Source organism: Diaporthe citri, assembly GCF_014595645.1.
Source record: "Diaporthe citri strain NFHF-8-4 chromosome Unknown scaffold_6, whole genome shotgun sequence".
Classification (NCBI taxonomy): Eukaryota; Fungi; Ascomycota; class Sordariomycetes; order Diaporthales; family Diaporthaceae; genus Diaporthe; species Diaporthe citri.
Genome location: NW_025064851.1, coordinates 1751916 through 1769411, shown reverse-complemented (window position 1 = coordinate 1769411; position 17496 = coordinate 1751916). Strand labels below are relative to the sequence as shown.

Genomic DNA, 17496 nt, shown 5'->3' with positions numbered 1-17496 from the left:
CACAGTACTTGATGTGTAGGGTTCAAAGCGATGGCCCAGCCTGGTCGTGAGTGACACAGCTGAGCCTCAAATGCATTGCTACCTTTTGAGAGGAGGTCAGCACGGACGTCCGAACTCGGTTTGAGCTTAAGACCCTGCTTTTTAGCTGAAAGTTTCTTCCTCGGACATTGGTACGTTCATACTGGGGTCGAAGATTTTTACTTTTCTAGGTACTCATAAAATGAATCAATGCCCGTCGGATTGTCATAGTAGCCTGCGACAATGTATAGGTCGTCTTCGCTATCAGGCTAGAATAACAATTTTGTTTGAGACTCTCCAAGGTGAACTTACGACCTGTGAGCGAGCTGTTCAGTGTACACCAATGGAACATGGCGAATTCATAGAAACAAGGATCACTGAGCAAGTCAGGTAGTGTCACATGAGATGCCGTCGACATTGACAAACTGTCCAATGGGCCACCTCAGGGCTGGAGGGCTGAAAAGCGCCAAATGTATCTCTGATATTTTGGGTTCCAAATTTAGAATGGAGAGCTTTGTGACGATGTCTTTCCAATCGGAACAAAGTGCGAATAACTTTAACCTTGTACCCCTCGCCACTGGACAAAGTCCATTTAGCGTGCGCTAAAGTTTAGTAAACCTCCAACTATTCTATCATGCTTCGCCATGAACTCGTTTCGTTTGAAACTCTCTTCGGCATGAAATAATACCGACTGAGTACAATAGGTAAACGCATCTAATTGAGACCGAAAAGAGGTTTTACACATGGACATCGATGATAGTATCCCTGGATGACCCGGTCATTTGGGTTGCTATGGATGATAATGTTTGAGCGGAAGGTAGGGTTGATTACCAAAATCGGTCTTGTCTGAGCTCATGGCTCATAAACCTGGAGGTTAGATGCTTGTGCGTTCTTATTTTGGAAGGAAATCGGGCAGACTCCTTCCATGGTTTCAAGGCTTTCATGCCCTGCCTGGGCCTACGATGGCTCCAATATTCCGGAATAAATAATGGGTTTTTGTTGAGAGGACTGGTTCTGATTGCACTCATACAGAGAACTTGCCCTCATAGATACCGGGGTACGTACTCGATGTTCAGAGAAAATCATGTCTGCAAGTCGTTCCGAGCAACCTGCATTTTACTTCAGCTAACATCGAAGCATGCAAGAATGAGTGATAGAAATCATCTTTTTCACTAATGCCCATCTGGGGCGACTGTGCGCCAATTTTGTAAACCTTGTAGACTTTTCGTCTCAAAGGGGGAACAGGTGGTAAGTCGATCGAGGGGGGGGGGGGGCTTCGCTTCGGAATGAAATGAACTTATAATATTGTCCCTGGTTTAGTTGGGAATACAATATAAGACGCTTGGTAAATGCGCTTGAAGCTCTGGAGAGATACAGACCAACGCATCCAACCCCCTTTTAGTCTACTTTACACCCTGCAACTCTCAACTCGAGTTTAAGCCTGTCTCTCCCGCCAAAAACGCGTGCTTGCAAATCATAAGGACAACCGCATCTTTATCTTTATTGATTTACTTTTGCTAAGTGGATCCAAGCTCTTGAGTCACCATGAATCGTCTTGTATTCGCGATTCTCGCTGTCACCATGATGGCCTACACAGCTGTTGCCACAGGCGGACTCGGCGTCTGTGTCACGAAACCTCTTGCTCGGCGGACCAGCAGTGGCCATGTCGTGACCTCCAATGTGCTCAAGTTGAAGAAAGGAAAAAAGGCTGCCAAGTCTTCATCCTATCTCAAGACCCTGAGGGCGACTTCTGCTTCGAATATCAAAAGATATGACTACGGGTCAGTGCCTGTGGTCAACCTTCTATCCGCAGAATATATTGCTGAGATCGCATGGAATGGTATTCAGGTGAATGTCGTCATAGACACTGGTTCGAGCGATTCGTGGCTAGTCCAGGATGGGTTCACATGCGTGGACCAAGAAAACAGAACCCAGCCCATAGGTGTGCTTTTGTCAAACGCTTGGGGAGCTCTATTGACAGTTGAATGCTCCAGCAAACCAACTGCTCGTTCGGCCCACCTTTCCAGGGCACCTTCGATGGCGGAGCTATTTCGAACCAGCACTTCAATCTGATGTATGCCGATCTCGAATTCATGACCGGTGTCATGGGCTACGAAACCGTCACTGTCGCTGGAATTACCGTTGAGAAACACCAGGTGGCCCTTGTCAACTACACGTACTGGTTTGGTGACTCGGTAACAAGTGGTCTGATGGGACTTGCGTATCCTCGCCTGACCAGCGCATTTGTTGGCACGAATTCATCAGTAAATGACGACGATAAGCAAGTACCTTACGACCCTATAATGACTACCATGATCAAACGAGGCTTGATTGAGCCAATGTTCAGTCTTGTGTTGGATAGGGACTCAGAAAATGGGTATCTTGCCCTGGGCGGTCTCCCGCCAGTAAACCACACAGGCACATTTGCATCTAGATCTTGATGGTAAGCTGCCCACAATATCTCCTTCGGTCTCATGGCACGTCTCACACAGAGATACAGATTGAGCTGTATGATGATGCGAAGGTGAACACGGAGTATAGCTTCTACACCATCATCGCCGACGCTTACATCCATACTAGTATGGGATCACAGAAGACCAGGGCAAACACTGGACCCTGGGGACAGCTTCTACAAAACATAACTGTCAACACGACTCAGTTTCCCGTCATCGTCGACTCTGGTACTACTTTGATGTATCTCCCTACCGGTAAGCTCTTGTTCAGGACCCATGGTCTTCACGCCTGGATGCGCACTGACCTTGGATGACAAGAGATATATCAGGATATTCTAGCATTATACAACCCACCAGCAGTCTTTTCCGAGGCCTTAGCCTCCGCAGTGACTAATTGCAATGCTAGTGTACCAGAATTCGGCATTAGCATCGGTGGTCAGGTTTTCATGATCAGTCAGGCCGATATATTGCTGCAAGCCTCAGTCGACCCGGCCACAGGATCATCTGCTGTTGGAGTTATGGATGGAGGCACGGGTCCATACGTCCTGGGAGACACCTTCATGAACAATGTCATCTCGGTTTTCGATATCGGGGCAGCGGAAATGCGTTTTGCCGTAAACAGATAGAGTACTGACAAATTTACGAATTGGTCGGGGATTAACATCTCTGTTGTTGGACTTCGTCTGACCCTTCGTCTGACCATGCGGATAACTGGCAATCCTATGAGCACGCACGTGTTACTCGAGTAAATATCCCAATTTGAAAGCCATTGGGTTTTCAGAACACTTCCCCCTATGTAGCAGACTCAGGTATGCCATAGCTATTGCTTTTCCTTTTTCTGTTTTGCGAGAGATCAGCCGGATTTCTTCGGATGCAAGGGACAAAGATTGCAAGTGCACCATAAGCCCGTTCCGGCAGCTGGTTTCTCGTCAACTCGTACCGAACAAAGAGCCTGAAAGCCATTTGCGTTCTTTTGATTATTAGCACTATCAATTGGCTCTGTGATTGAGCCAAGCTTACTTTCCATTCCTTGAAGTCCGGATGGTCTAGATACACGAAGTTCACCAACAGACGCAAGGGCCGCATAGCATCGAGAAGTGCATAAAACGACTGCAAGTCGCGCGAAAAAGGGAAAGAAGAAAAGAAATATGGCTACTGTTCCGGCGCCAGCTTCGAGACGGGTTCCGGCACCTCGAAATTACAGCCTTGATCCCGGGGTTGACTCCTACTGGAGAAACTTTAGGAAGCGCAGGCTGGTGACGAATAACTACTTTGCGTACCATCGAGCAGGCCGCACGGTTGCCCTATCAAGACTCGCACCATGGGACAGGGTGAATGAACAGCCAAGCCTGCGGCTTGTGGATGAAGGGACAAAACATCTTCCACAGAACTGGGACGAGATCTATGCAGACCTTGATATACCAGCCCTACAAGCTTTGCAAAGGCGAAATCGATTGCGGGTGGGACGAGAAAGGGGCCGGACAGACCCACAACAGCAGGCCATAAATCGTTGGTGCATGCCCATTCCTGATCAAGCCTCACCAGTGTTGGGAGGCTCCTGGCACAATTTTGCACGGTATTTCTAGAGAATCATTAACACTGGAGTTTTCCAGGAGAAAGCGCAACTACACTGAGACGTCTCCTTCGAAGCATGGGCTGCAACGTCAGACTCATGCGCGTCCTCGGCGAGGGCAGTAACGGAGTCGCTGCGTTGTTCGACATTTATGATGAAAGCCGCGGGGAACGCAGGAAGTTTGTTGTCAAAGGGGCGATACCACCGGCCACGCTGACACACGAGAAGGCCGTCCACGATGTAATGTTAAAAACCTCGAGTGCGGGCACGACCTCGGAGGTGTGCATTACCGTGACCAAGGAAGTCTCTAACCTCGTCATCATCGTATAGTTCCTGTTACGAGCGCAGCACATTGTTCGCCGATATCGTCTATGCGGAGAATTGTTGCCCCCCAGCACCGAGGCTGGTGCTCAGAGGCTCACGCGGCTCGACCAAGATCCTGGCATGTTGTTCATGGAATTCATGAAGCATGGCGACATGTGGTCACTGATAGCCAAAGTCGCGAGAGAGAGAGTTCAAGTTCCTAATCGCCAGCTGCTCAGAATCTTCAACTGCCTCGCGAGGGCGTGCATCGCGATGGAATTCCCACCTAGGCGTCAATTCGGGTTCAGGGGTCGAGAGGATTGGTCCATCAACGAATATCAAGCCAGGTTAGACGTCGAGGAGCTTATCCCTCTAGGGCCCAACAGCAATCGCGGATTTGGTTTGGTACACTTCGACCTGGATCCCCAGAACGTTTTTGTCGGCGACTTTGATAATCGCAAGCATCGATACGGACCCTTTTTTAAATTTGGCGATTTTGGCGTGACGACACGTACGTCAAGCGAAGTATTTCGAGACCCTCCGGAAGCCATCTGGCGGCGCAGATTTGGCAAATTGTTATACCACCTGCCCGAGCAGTTTCATCGTACGGCGACCATTACCCAGGCAGTACCTCAACTAGTCTTTTGATGGCTGACGTGGGCAATATAGAGGAGTGGGACTATGTAGACGTTCTTCCTCAGTACGAGGATCCTAGACCCAAGATCGCCGGGAACTACGGACCGGCAAGCAATGTTTGGCACATCGGGATGGTGAGTACCCACATGCTCCCTAGTGGCCAACACTGCAGAATCATCACGGCGTGAATTAACCTCATCGAAAGTGTCTACACGATATGATTACCCACCACCTTCCGCCTTACCCCCCTGGAGCCGTCGGCCCTCTTAATCACCCGGACTTGGAGAGTGGAGTGGGATATTATTTTACACAGGACACGCCTTGGGTCACTGATGCATGGAATCGAAGGGTACCGCCGTTTTATACCCACGGCGCGAGGGTCTTGTCTCAGGAAATCAACATTGTCCTGAAATCTATCGTCGTCCGCTGCCTTGCAGATCAACCAGCCCATAGACCTACACTCGCTGAGCTTCAGAGGTTTGTGGAGCGGTTCGAAAGGTTGCCACAAATGGGCCAACCTGATGATTGGTTTGCAAATGTGTACGCTACACCTACAGATGTAAGCCTAAATCTCCTCCATAAAAGCCGACGTCTTTGGAAAATCAGCCTTGAGTGTATGACTGATTCATTTTCCGATAGCCACCTTCTCATCCATTCGACCCGGATGTCGATCCCGACCTTGCCGTGGAGGCGCTAGAAATTGGAGCCTTCCGAAATGTCGTCAACACTGCTCCTGCCAACCCCATAACCACTGATGACCCCCTTCGGCCTGCAGACGGCTGGCTAGAACAAGATAGATTGGCCGTCAGTTTCAATGCGCTGGATCCAGGAGCTCCCGTCAATTTTGACCCAACACAGACAGTAGGGAGCGACAGTTTCTTTCAACGCCTCGCTTCCAGATTGGGATCCCTTGTTGGAAGCGTTTCTCGATCGATCTCAAGCGTAGCTTCAGGGAGCCAAGGATCGCAGGCTGTGGAAGGGGCGCGCCTTCCGACTGAGCTGCTGCTCAGTAACCTCAACCCCGTAGGCGATGATCTACTTGGAGGAGACCCGATAAATACAAGTCAGCCAGGTATAATGACAGGATCATTTTTAACAGGAATGATGGACAGACTGCGCTTGAGCGGGAGTGGCGGCGAAGGTCCATCAACAAGAGGACTCGTCGAAAGCTTCGGTCTGTCTGACTCGTTTGATCCAGCAGATCCTCCTCGTGGGATGCCCCTCGGATCCCGCTTTATCGAGGCATGGCCCCTCGTTTACACCGTAAATGGTATCGCACCTCCACCACCAGGCTTTGTTCCAGGCCGAATGATTCCCGACCCGCTTCCACTACGTAAGTACCACCTGAGTTATACCACAATACCTGATCATATTCCACGGAGAATGGTAAAGGTGCCGGAACAAGAAGCTGACATTTTGAAAGCCCCTGGAATGATGTACCCAGCTGGACTCTTCCCTATTCGAGTTGAGGATGTCGACGAGACCCGAGGCGAAGCTCCCAATTGCTACTACAGACGCGTTGCAATCTTTGATTGAAGTGCTTAGGCCTGGTTAAAGAAACAAGGCTCGCTGTAAGATTGCTAAACATCAACGTCTCAATTCAGGTACTGCTACGGGTATTGTTGTTGAAGTACCTACGGTATAAGGCTTGATCCGGCTGACGGATTAAGCGTTTGCTTTTTCCATAGTTATGGGCCCTTGGTTTGTTTATATAGCGCGATTAACCGCTATATTCTCCTAAGCTATATTAAATTAGGCGCCTTAGGTTAAGCCCCTTATATTTAGGTTTTATAAAGGTTTTAAGTTTAAAGGCTAAAAAGTTTATAAGTTTAAGAACTACTTACGGTTTAAATAACACTGCTTATATAAGTGCATTTAAGGTATATAACCTAGGCGAAGCGTCTTATGTATATAGGGGCTATTATGGCATATACTTTACTTGGTGGGTACTACCTTGCAAACTGGGGGGTGTATTGAAGTACCTACGGTATAAGGCTTGATCCGGCTGATGGATTAAGCGTTCGCTTTTTCCACAATTGTCGCCACATTGTGGCGAAAGTTTCAAGCCGTACAACAGAGGCCCAAGAATCGGCCATCACATGTATACTTACAATGTCAACATTGCCCGATTCTGTGAGCCTTTAGCCGTCTACGTTTAGGCGTGGTACATTTCATTGGGCTTGGGCATGGGAGGCAAGTCTGCCTTGAGCCTGGCAACTAGCCTAGGCAAGGTTGGTTTTAATATCTGGAGTGAACGGGAGTTTCCAAGATATAATTAGGCACATTTTAGGCCCGAGTTGAATACATAAGTACGGGTTCACTGGGCCGATTCTGCAAGGAAAGTAGACATTCTTTCCCCTTGTTTGTACCCTTCACAGATGTGATGCTACCTAGAGGAAAGTCTTGCCTCACGATGGCAAGGGTTGCGATTCTCATAGGTCCGCAGGTCTGAAATGCTTCATTCCATAAATTGTACAAGCTGCAAATCGAAACCTTTAGTACCTAGGTATTATCTAGACCTAAGCAGAACTCTCCTCAGCATTAAGACTGGAAGAAAGTAAAGATTACCTAATTGGAAAGCAATATTTGACTGGCAGAAAATTGTTTGAGGTGAGAAAATAATTCATAACTTGCTAGAAGGTCGCGACGTGTGGACAACATGATCTGATGAAGTTGCATCAGGAGCTATTATAAGAGCGCATGAACGGCTTCTATTCTCAATCTAAAGAGCATAGGACTTACCCGAAGGGTCGTAATTATGGATGTCGGTCTTTGTCAGCAGATGTGTTTAATGGAGCATAATATTTTACTTTGCACCCTCGAGGTCACATTGTGCTCTCTGCCGACTTTTGACCCGTGCCATTGAATAATTACAATGGGGAAACTTAGAACATAAAGACCTTACAAGTCCAAACACGAATAATGCGGCAGAGCCACGAAGGTGCACTGCAATAAAATTATCTGTATTTATACGCGGCCAGACGTTGCCTCCAATGTCATCAAGTTATCCCAGTCGCCAACAGTTAATCACTGACTAAACCGGAACACACATACGCCAGCGAAAGCATTCTCCAACAATGTCGGCCCCATTCAGTTATCCAATCGTATTCGATGCAAAAACCTGTGATGTTGGCAAATTTACAGCGGACATCAACATAGCCTTGGACAGAGTCGAAAGCTACAATTGGCAACTCAAGGTGTGTGAAGCCAAATGGAGGCAGGGCATCCACATTGCAGCCAGCTTGACTGACCCCCATAATCCGACATTCGTCAGAGCCAACATCAACGTACAAGAAATAGACAGAGAGCGTTCCGATTTGGAAAGCGAGCGGCAGATTGTGCTGCGCAGCGTGGACCAAGCGATTCGCTGTTTAGAGCAACAGGAAGAGATTGGAAATAATCTTGCGGCAAAGTTTCGAGGCGTTAATCCTGAGCTTCATCAGGATGCGCTAATCGCCGTTGCAAAATGGAGTGCGGATATAGCGTTTTTAACGCTCAGACGGGACATGGTTGGGCATACTCCACAAACATCTGGCTTTGGTCAAGACCAATCACCCAGCGGTGATCACACTTCGGATTAATCTAATCGGCCTCAGTGGGACATCTCTTTTCTCGGCAATCTAGGCGTTCAGGAAAACCCTCTGTAGACAGACACACTTTGAATTGATTCCAAACACACATCTTTCGTTCCCGATTCGTTTCCGGCGTGAATGTCAACCTCAGCTGCTTCCTATACTCCACGGACGACACTTGTTCGCAGCACAAAAGCCGTTGCAACAACTCCCGAGATATTGTCCGTTTCTATAACAGTCCCCTGTAAACAAAGGCGTTGTCAGCATTCCATTAGACGTGACGCGAGCAAAAACGCCTCCAAGAGTACCGAGTGCATTAGATGATTGATTGGTTGATACTCACCGTAAACCCCGATGCATGTTCCGCTGCAAGTGACAGAAATGATCTTCTGGGGTGGCCCGACTGCTATCTGGTTGATGGGCCAGACGTCTCCGGGCCGCTGCGTGAGCGACGGCGCGAATGTGACCTCGTTGGTTTCCGTTTTGAAGGTGCAGAGACGATAGGCATCGAAGTCCGGGGCAGTAATCAAGTTGACGTTGAGGTCATTATCTGTAAACCACGTCAGACTATGTTTAGTATTCGCGGTGCTCCGAGTTTAGGAAGCATGTGTGATAAAACCCCAGTGTCAGTGGTTTCAACGCACTAGTAAACCATTCTTGCCCATCTGCAACTATGTCCATCCCATAAGAAGCTGGCCCAGCTTGAAAGTTCAAAGCAACGGGCTGGAAGTCTCTACTCTGAAGTTGTGTCTCAGCACGCGAGACCGCGTGCGCCGAGGCAAGAGCCGTGAGAAACAGAGTGATGAGGGCCTTCATGGTTTGAGTGATTTAATTTTTTGTCACGTAGTGTTGATGATTTTCCTTGTCGGATTTGTCTCGTGTGCATTCCAAATTCATTGGGAACCTCATCGGGTTTATAAGCTTCATGGTTCTCTCCTTGCTGAGGAGTAGGGCTTCCTGTCTCACTTGCTGAGACAGACAACGAACCACTGTCAAGGATTTGTTTCTCGTATTTGCAGTCTGCTGATCAAGAAAGCAGTAAAACAGCTCGACCTTGGAAATACGAAGCATCAATTGATCCCATGGGCATACAAAAGCGAGCTAAATAACCAGCGGTGTGCTTGTTAGGTCTTGTGGCGTCTGGTGCTCTTTCAGCCTCAGTTACCCCCGCCTTGGCACGTTCATACCACTGGACTGAAAGCCGGCCAGGAACAGGCCATGATGACATGGGAGCGAGAAAAGCTCGTATCAAACGATTCGACCACCAGGTCTGTCATATAATCTCCTTCCATGTGACGCCATCAGAACGGCATACAAGTCCTCACTACGGGCCTAGGCTACCGACGCATCGATTCTCAGTCCCCTCGTCATGGTGTCAAGTGGGCTGATCGTTGACACCCTCTGAGTAGCACTCCCATGATCCACAGTCGAGGGTCGTAGCTCAACATCTTCATTGCCACTTGAAATAGAGACCGGTGTGCCCGTCGCAGCCCTGTCTCCCCGACGGATAAAGAATCTAAGTCTGGATGTAAGGCTCCCTAGGGCAGGGTGGTGGAAGGGTTGCTGAATGTCTTCAAGTGACCTGCCCCGAGTCTCAGGCATATAGGCTCCAAGGACCGCCACTGTAAACAACGCGAGACCGCCGAAGAGGAAGTACGCGCCGAATGCCGATTTGTCGAGTAGAATGGGAGTGATCATGGCCACGAACCAGTTGGTGAACTAAAGATTTAAGTCAGCCTCGGTCCTGCTAGGATATACGAGCATGTGGAAGACATACGAATCCGAGTCCCTGCGCAACGCAGTTTGCGGCATCTCTGACATGAGTTGGCTGTATCTCGGTCGCATAGATCTTGCCCACGATTCCCCACGTCGCACAGCACGTAAGGCCGAAGAGGAACACGGAAAACGACGACAACCCATCTAGCAATTCCGAACGGATGCACCGCACCTGCAGCATACAGGGAACCGATCAAAAACATGATGCCTGAAAGACCGATGCCACCTGTAACGGCGGACGTACGCCTTCCCCATTTGTCAGCCAGCAAGAAGGCAGGGACAGATATCGCCAGCATGAGTATCCCGGATACTCCTGATGCGAGGAATGACGCGGTAGCCGAAGACAGCCCTGCCTGTGAAAACAGCAGGGGTGCATACTATTATGTTGTCAGTACTATTTCTGTATACGCAAGAAACATATGTCCCGGATCGTGGAATGCTCACGTATAGCACACCGTCTATTCCGGAAAGCTGGACCATTCCCAACACGAAGAGTGCCAGTATCGTCCTCGCCCGGTACCCTCTCCTGAACAAGATGGCAAAGCTTTGCCAAGGCGTCAGGCTGACTCTCTGCTCGACGACCAGGCCGCCACTCATGAAGCTGCTCTCAGCCTCCACCATCGAGAAGTCAAGCCTGCGCAGTGCATCCAGGCGGCAGGCCGGTCGCCACGGCTCATAGACCACCTTGGAGACTCGGGCAGCCTCATGCAGCACCCGATCAGTATCATAGACATCGCGACCATTACGACGAAGGGCAGCCTCCACGCCATGCTGGACCCGCGCAGGTAAAGACTCCCGTAGCATGCGAAGTAACCGATGCAGATACCAGCCGTGCACATGAACTGCGGTAGCCCCGACAGGACGCCCCGTCTCTCCGTGGGCGAGATCTCGGAAATGTACACGGACACATTGCTCAAGAAGACGCCCTCTCCCAGCCCTGCGGCCGTTCTCCCTAGCAGGAACTGCGGGAGCCCGTATGCTGTACCCTGGAGAAGGGCACCGAAACAAAAGAGCATTGACCCAAGCAAGATGGTCTTGAGCCGTCCATGGTGGTCGGCCAGCCAGCCAGCGAAAACAGAAGGGACTGTGCCGGCTAGCATTATGAGGGACACTGTGAAGCCGACGAGCGTGGGGGAAAGGGCTCCGATGGTGGTTTCGAACTGCGGCATTGATATCACGGCACCTATGGAACCAGTGTCAAATAGCCATTGATCAAGCCCCCCAGCGAGATGGCCAGGGAGGCGACGACGTAGCCGGGTGGTGATTTGGGGCCCATGGCAGGCGTTGTTCAGTTTGCAATGTCACCGAAGGCTCGGGTCGTAGGGCAAAAGGGGTGTGTCTGGGAAATATTGAGCGGGATGAGCGATACGGATCATGATGGGAATACAAGTCACCATCTTGGTGAGACCGCCCGGGCGCGCGTTCTGTTGTCGCCGAAGGGCGTAGGAAAGGTTGACAGTCGACCGTCCGCTTTCCCAGGTTTGCGTCATTCCCGCCCGCGTTGATTGTTGGTGCTAGGTAGATAGCATTCGAGATGGCTGCAAGCGGGGGGATCGGCATACTATTAACTCCTCGTGGGACAATCGTCGATCATTTGATTTATCATCTGAGATAATCTTGGTTACATGGTAGGGCTATCTGAACAGGGTCACATTGAGCCCAGAGCCTCTTCAGTTAAGTTACACATGAGCTCAGATTCATGATGCAACATGAGCTTTCACCTCGGGTGCTGAGTGCCTGTCTGGTCTGGACCCTCTGAAACATTGCATCGCCATTGATCATGAATGTTTGGATTTCCAGGGCCATCATCCTTCTCTTTCGCGATGCACTCGACTTGGCAGTCGTAGACGAAGCCCCCAAGGCTCCATTGAACACAGTCCCGAGCCCTTCACTGTTCGTGTTGTTTCGGTCAGGAATGGGATCTGACTTGATGGTGTTCACGGCCGTGTCAGCGGCTAGAATACGACACGCGATGGTCAGCAAGGATCTACTCCCATTCTGATACTGCGGATGCTCGGATGGAATAGTGCTTACCAAGTGTGCCATACTTGGGCCACGAATGCCAGTGCCACTTGTGAATCCCCGTGCACCAATCCACCGGCTCGACGGGCCATTGATGCGACACGGGTGTCATAAAGCACCTCGACGTCGGCGGTTATGTGCTGAAAACGGACATTTTCTGCCACATTTGAGGCTGGGCAGAAAAGCAAGCTACTCTGCAATTAGCCACAATAATCGCAGGCAAAAGTTGAGGGGTGGCTGGCTGTGCTTACCTGCCCGCATTTGCCAGACCCGGGGGCTTGGCGGCATACCAAGTGCTGAGGGGCCGTTTCTTTGTGGGAGGAGCGTATTGTTTCCCCTCACATCTCTAGCTTTGTAAGCTCGCTTGGTGGCCGAGGCCGTCACATCGACAACCTGGCCCACATGCTCTCGTCCTCTTCGGTTAACTCCTCCCTCCGGTCGTAAGCCGTCCCGTTCGGCTTGCCCTGCCAGGTGCTCCTTGCATGCTGGCGGTGGCCGGGTACGTGCATGTCCTTCTTCTCGGTTGTGTCCAGCGCCGTGTCACCGTCGTGTCCGTAGGATGACATCGTGGTCTGGTCCACTGACCCGTACGAAGGTCGTGTCCAGCCCGACGATGATACACCACCCGAAGTCTGTGTTGACTCGTACGAGGGCAGGTAGGATGACCCCCCTCTAGTGCGCCTCATGCCGCCAACCTGGAACTGGGCAATCTGCCTGGCCTGCTGTTGGAACGTCGTAGGAGGCGAGGGGCTGGTTGCATGGGGCTGCAGCTGAGGGGGACTGCGGTAGGCTGGTGGTTGCACCGCTGCGGCATGGTGGTATGACGGTGTTGCGGTCGAGGGTCGGTGGCCCGCATCGTATGAGGTGTCGACCGAAGAAGCGTTGCTCGACGCCGGCTCGAGGTTCTTCGGCCGAGAGAAGATCTTCTTGACCTTGGCGAGTATTCTGGCCATCTTTGCAGTAAGAACAGTGACGGATGCGGTCTGTGATTCTCGTCTGTTCCACTTGGTGTGCATGTATCTCGTCGAGACACTGCAGAGTCGATGGAATGCCGGACGGATCGTTGACTTTTGTGTATAAGAACAGTTGCGTGGCGAGCTCAAAGTCCAGTGGTAAACACTTGGCTGGAACCAGTTCTTTCGTGGCAGTGGCTATGCAACGAGGGGAAAACTGAATGGTGGGTTGACTACTCCGTAGAGGCTGGGCTAGAGAGTGTGGGCGGACTGATGGTGTTGGCGTGCTTGGCTCCAAGGTGCTTTGACGGAGACTCTGAGAGCAGAACTGTAGACAGCAAAACAAAGATCGGGAACAATGGCGAGCGGAGGACGAGGCTTTAATGTATGGGAATGATGTAAGACATGTGGTGTCCTGCCTTGCCAGTTATGGTCGAAGACTGGCATTCAATGTCTTCAGCTTTGTCCCACTCACGACAATACTCGTGCAGTGTACCTTGATCAGGATTGCATGCAAATTCCAATGCAACCTTGTTGACGGCTTAGCGCTGCGGGAAGGATTGTGGGGTCCAAGAGGAGAATGCTGATAGGCCCGACAGCAAAAATAGCTCGAACTTTGGGTGCCTGCTAGGCACTGAGGTAAACCACATGTACATGCATCCTGCTTGGCCGGAAATGGTTGTGGCTGTACGGCGAGTAGGATGTCAAAAACGTCTCTCCGAAACAGACAGTCAGCACTCACATAGACAATGGGTCCTGTTCGATTTCCGTCAAGGGTTGTTAGCATGTTACAGACTCTGGCAAATGAGAGTGTTCAACCTTCTCGTGCAGTCCATGATTGGTAGCGCGAGGCCCGATTCCGCTGCTCCGGCAGACGATGACGTGAGAGACCAGCCCTGACAGGAACCATCGACTCCCTTGGCTTAGACGAACTCCTCTCTCAGCTGCTGCGTCTGCATCAATTGCCCGCTACATTCCACTATATTCGCTTCCGTGCAGCATGCGAATTCCCGTAGCGTTGCCCGAGTTAAACTAACTCTGATTCACTGGACAGGATCTCATCTGACCGGGGTCTCGGCTCTTTGTGGCACTGGTAGTGGGTGCACCACACTCTGAAGTGGGCGCTGTGCATGCCTTCAAAACCATTTTAGAACTCCTCCCCACAAATCCCTTCCTGCCACCCGAAGAGGCTAGATCACAGTATCTTCACTGCAACGTGGGCGCCTTTGCAGGAATCCGACTCGTCACAAGTTTTGTGAGGCATAGTGGAGCCCAAGCGAGGCCAAGTAGGTGGACGCGTAAGTGAGAGAGAGCCTTGCAAATTTTCCTCCTCTCAAACAGTCTTCACAATATCCGAGCATTCCTATTGGGATGCGAGCACTGCTGCTCGCTGACCTTCGAACGAGCTTGTAAATGTTTGGGTGTGGGACCGACCTGGCACGTCAGTTCCAAGACATCACGGCCAAGGTAGACAACTCTACGACTGAAGACATTGCGAAGACGTCACGAAGTGAAGCACAGCCATCGTCCTTCCAGCTGCACGACTTAGTTGACAGGTTTTCGAAGGAGAATAATAAGCCTCGATGGTTTAGCCACCCAGCCCCTATGTCTGAGATCCAACTCGGGCCGCGTCGAGCCACAGCCGAGGTGGTAGAGAACTTACAATGCAGCCTCTTCCGACAAGCACGACAAGGCGACACGTGAGACATGCCAAATTTTGAGCCCCTCAGACCACTGGAGATCGGCAACAGAGACAATCTATTCACGACTTGGTGATGCTCTCAGGATACAAGAAAGTGGGCGGCATACATGCTCACCTCAGACTGGGACCTGAAATAGGAACCTTAATTTTCCTTCCACATGCAGGCTCCAACTGTTGCCTACGAATCCCTCGCATGTTATGGCTCTTTCTGAGAAAAGGATTGACGTTTCTAACGAATGCTGACAGGTCTTGTATTTCAACGGAGAAGATGTCCGGATGGAAGGCTCGATATCCATGCTACTGATCGGACACCCTCCTTGAGGATTTTGCTGGACCTACGCGCCCCTGTTCATCGTCTCTTACAATCCAATCATGGCTCTAGGTGCTCACTAATCCAGAGGGTCATGAGGACGAGTCTCGTGAGCCTACGACTGCTTCAGTTCGAGGGAGGCAGTACGGGACAGTGTTCCACGTGGCATGACCATCTGGGAGGACTTTGACCCATAGGAGATTATGAAATGGGAAGTCGTCCTTCGGCCCCTTCGGAGGCCATCCTAAAAGAGGTTATCCTACGCCTCCACGGCATACCCAAAGCGGATAGACATGCTCGCGACGTGCTCAGCAGGAGCCACGAGACCGCGTTGGTCCAACTGCTACAGGATACCGTATCGAGCTCGGGATGTTGGTAGAGGGCACAAAGGATTGCGTGCCCAATCTTCCAGTCGTGATCCTCGCTGTTTGTAATGATCGACGCCACCTCTCTTTCTGCCATTTGACTGAACCTGTCCCATGACCACAGCTCCTCCACATCATGCTCGAACTTATGCGGTGCAAGTGCCTGCAACGAGTCGACGCCAAATATTTGGAGAGACAGTACATCTTGGTGTGAAAGCCAATTGTTCCCTCCTCGCTGTCAGACGTAGGTGACTGAGGCGGTGTATGTGTCGAGTCTTGACGGCCATTGGTGGCTGGGTGAGCAATGCCCTGTTCTCGGTTTTCGTCAACAGTAACCGGCGGCAAAATCACTTTTGCTAGTGTCCCTGGTGGATCGGTTGGATCCTGCACCAATAGGCCCTTTTCTGACTGGTTTTATGCGCTGCTTTGTCGCACTTTTGGAAACCGAGATGATGAAGAGATTATCGAGTGATGATGCTGGCTCATCGGTCTTGACAGTGACTGGGATTTCATCATGGTTTTGCCGTCCATTGACGCCGGTGCTCTTGTCTGCGGGCCGGATACGTCTTCAGGAGGTAATGGAGTCGGAACAGAAGGGCAATCGAGATGATAGAAAGACTAGATGGCATCGTTCAGGATTCTGGTCTGCCGCGAGAACCATTGTGATGGCATTATCGGTCGAGTTCTGCTTGTCCAAAATACGTCAAGGAAGTGATTCAGTATAGAAGAAAATGACCTACATCTGGTGAAGGATTGAGACGCTCGTCCCTTTAGAGCTTAGATTCGAGGGTAGATGATTGCCTTGTGCACATATTAAGTCCTCTCTCGACCCAGTATCCTACGGCGGGACTTGGATTACTGGGTAGATGGAGCCTCGTACCGACCAGTGATGATATAATGGTCCACGAGGACTTCTTGTACGTCACTGGACTCCAGAAACTCAGTCACGGCAATGGCACTCATATTCAGGGCGGCTCTGATCAAGTACACCAACCTCCGTGGCGTTACCAAAGCTAAGCAGGGGCAGGCAGTAACAGAACAGCAACATGGCGATACTCATAGCCGAGTACGGAGTTCGGACTTAATAATGTGCCCACGCGGCCTTCTTTCGGGCAATCAATGTCGAACATTGACGCTCCCTAGAAAGGAGTTCGTCATTGCAGCCCAAAGGCATTCCGTGCAGTCACGGTGCACGGGCAACTCGAGCAATACCTTGGAGCCACAGCTGCCATCGACTGCTTAGCTAATAATCTAGCATCTGGATGAGGCTCTGCGAGGCCTTCCCGTCATTCCTGCAGGCGATGCAAGGCAGAAAGTGCATTAATTGCACCCAACATTTAATTAACAAGGAATGGATAACCCCCACAGCAACGCTGACCGCGTTCAGGCATTTCATAGCCGGCCCAATGGCTGAAGCGAAGCCTGGTTTCGCCCTGGAAGCCTTGCTGAGCCAATCGCTTGACGTGTAATGAAGATGCAACGCATGCCCAAATTGACAATTCATAGGCCCCGTCAGATGTGAAGCCTCATGCAAGTGGTGTGCACCTACATTGTGTGATCGTCCTACTCCTTCTCGTCGCTCTCGCACAACGGTCACAATAAAGAACTCCGTGTATCTCAAGATGGGATGAGGGATTATTTTGCCCAGATACTCTTGTAATTGATTGGTGGGATGCAGTGCACACAAGGTTTTCTCGATGGCGTTCGAGTTGGCTGAGCCTAAGTAACATGTGTGCGAGCGCCCCAAAAGTCCGGGCTAGTCTTGAAAGGGACTCATGTAACCCGTGCACAGGTGTGTGGCGTCGCGAGATGG

General features: G+C 50.8%; 5 protein-coding genes across 5 annotated transcripts; 2 read left to right on the top strand and 3 right to left on the bottom strand.

Moving 5' to 3' along the window:
* Nucleotides 1-1563: 1563 nt before the first annotated feature.
* On the top strand, nucleotides 1564-3097 carry INS49_012510 (uncharacterized protein; the record flags this gene model as incomplete). Its single annotated transcript, XM_043173213.1, has 4 exons — nucleotides 1564-1866; nucleotides 2013-2423; nucleotides 2519-2726; nucleotides 2790-3097. The coding sequence occupies 4 exons, from the start codon at nucleotides 1564-1566 to the stop codon at nucleotides 3095-3097; spliced, it is 1230 nt and encodes a 409-aa protein (XP_043022510.1).
* Nucleotides 3098-4122: 1025 nt separating this feature from the next.
* On the top strand, nucleotides 4123-5848 carry INS49_012509 (uncharacterized protein; the record flags this gene model as incomplete). The annotated part of the gene is made up of 5 exons (XM_043173212.1): nucleotides 4123-4284; nucleotides 4375-4951; nucleotides 5017-5117; nucleotides 5623-5787; nucleotides 5846-5848. The coding sequence occupies 5 exons, from the start codon at nucleotides 4123-4125 to the stop codon at nucleotides 5846-5848; spliced, it is 1008 nt and encodes a 335-aa protein (XP_043022509.1).
* A 2865-nt stretch (nucleotides 5849-8713) lies between these two features.
* Nucleotides 8714-9371, bottom strand: INS49_012508 (uncharacterized protein; the record flags this gene model as incomplete). The annotated part of the gene is made up of 3 exons (XM_043173211.1): nucleotides 8714-8784; nucleotides 8899-9105; nucleotides 9200-9371. 3 exons carry the CDS (start codon nucleotides 9369-9371, stop codon nucleotides 8714-8716), a joined length of 450 nt encoding a protein of 149 aa, XP_043022508.1.
* Nucleotides 9372-9887: 516 nt separating this feature from the next.
* Nucleotides 9888-11500, bottom strand: INS49_012507 (uncharacterized protein; the record flags this gene model as incomplete). The annotated part of the gene is made up of 5 exons (XM_043173210.1): nucleotides 9888-10274; nucleotides 10333-10475; nucleotides 10576-10708; nucleotides 10776-11015; nucleotides 11078-11500. 5 exons carry the CDS (start codon nucleotides 11498-11500, stop codon nucleotides 9888-9890), a joined length of 1326 nt encoding a protein of 441 aa, XP_043022507.1.
* Nucleotides 11501-12733: 1233 nt separating this feature from the next.
* On the bottom strand, nucleotides 12734-13306 carry INS49_012506 (uncharacterized protein; the record flags this gene model as incomplete). The annotated part of the gene is made up of 1 exon (XM_043173209.1): nucleotides 12734-13306. One exon carries the CDS (start codon nucleotides 13304-13306, stop codon nucleotides 12734-12736), a length of 573 nt encoding a protein of 190 aa, XP_043022506.1.
* Nucleotides 13307-17496: the final 4190 nt, after the last annotated feature.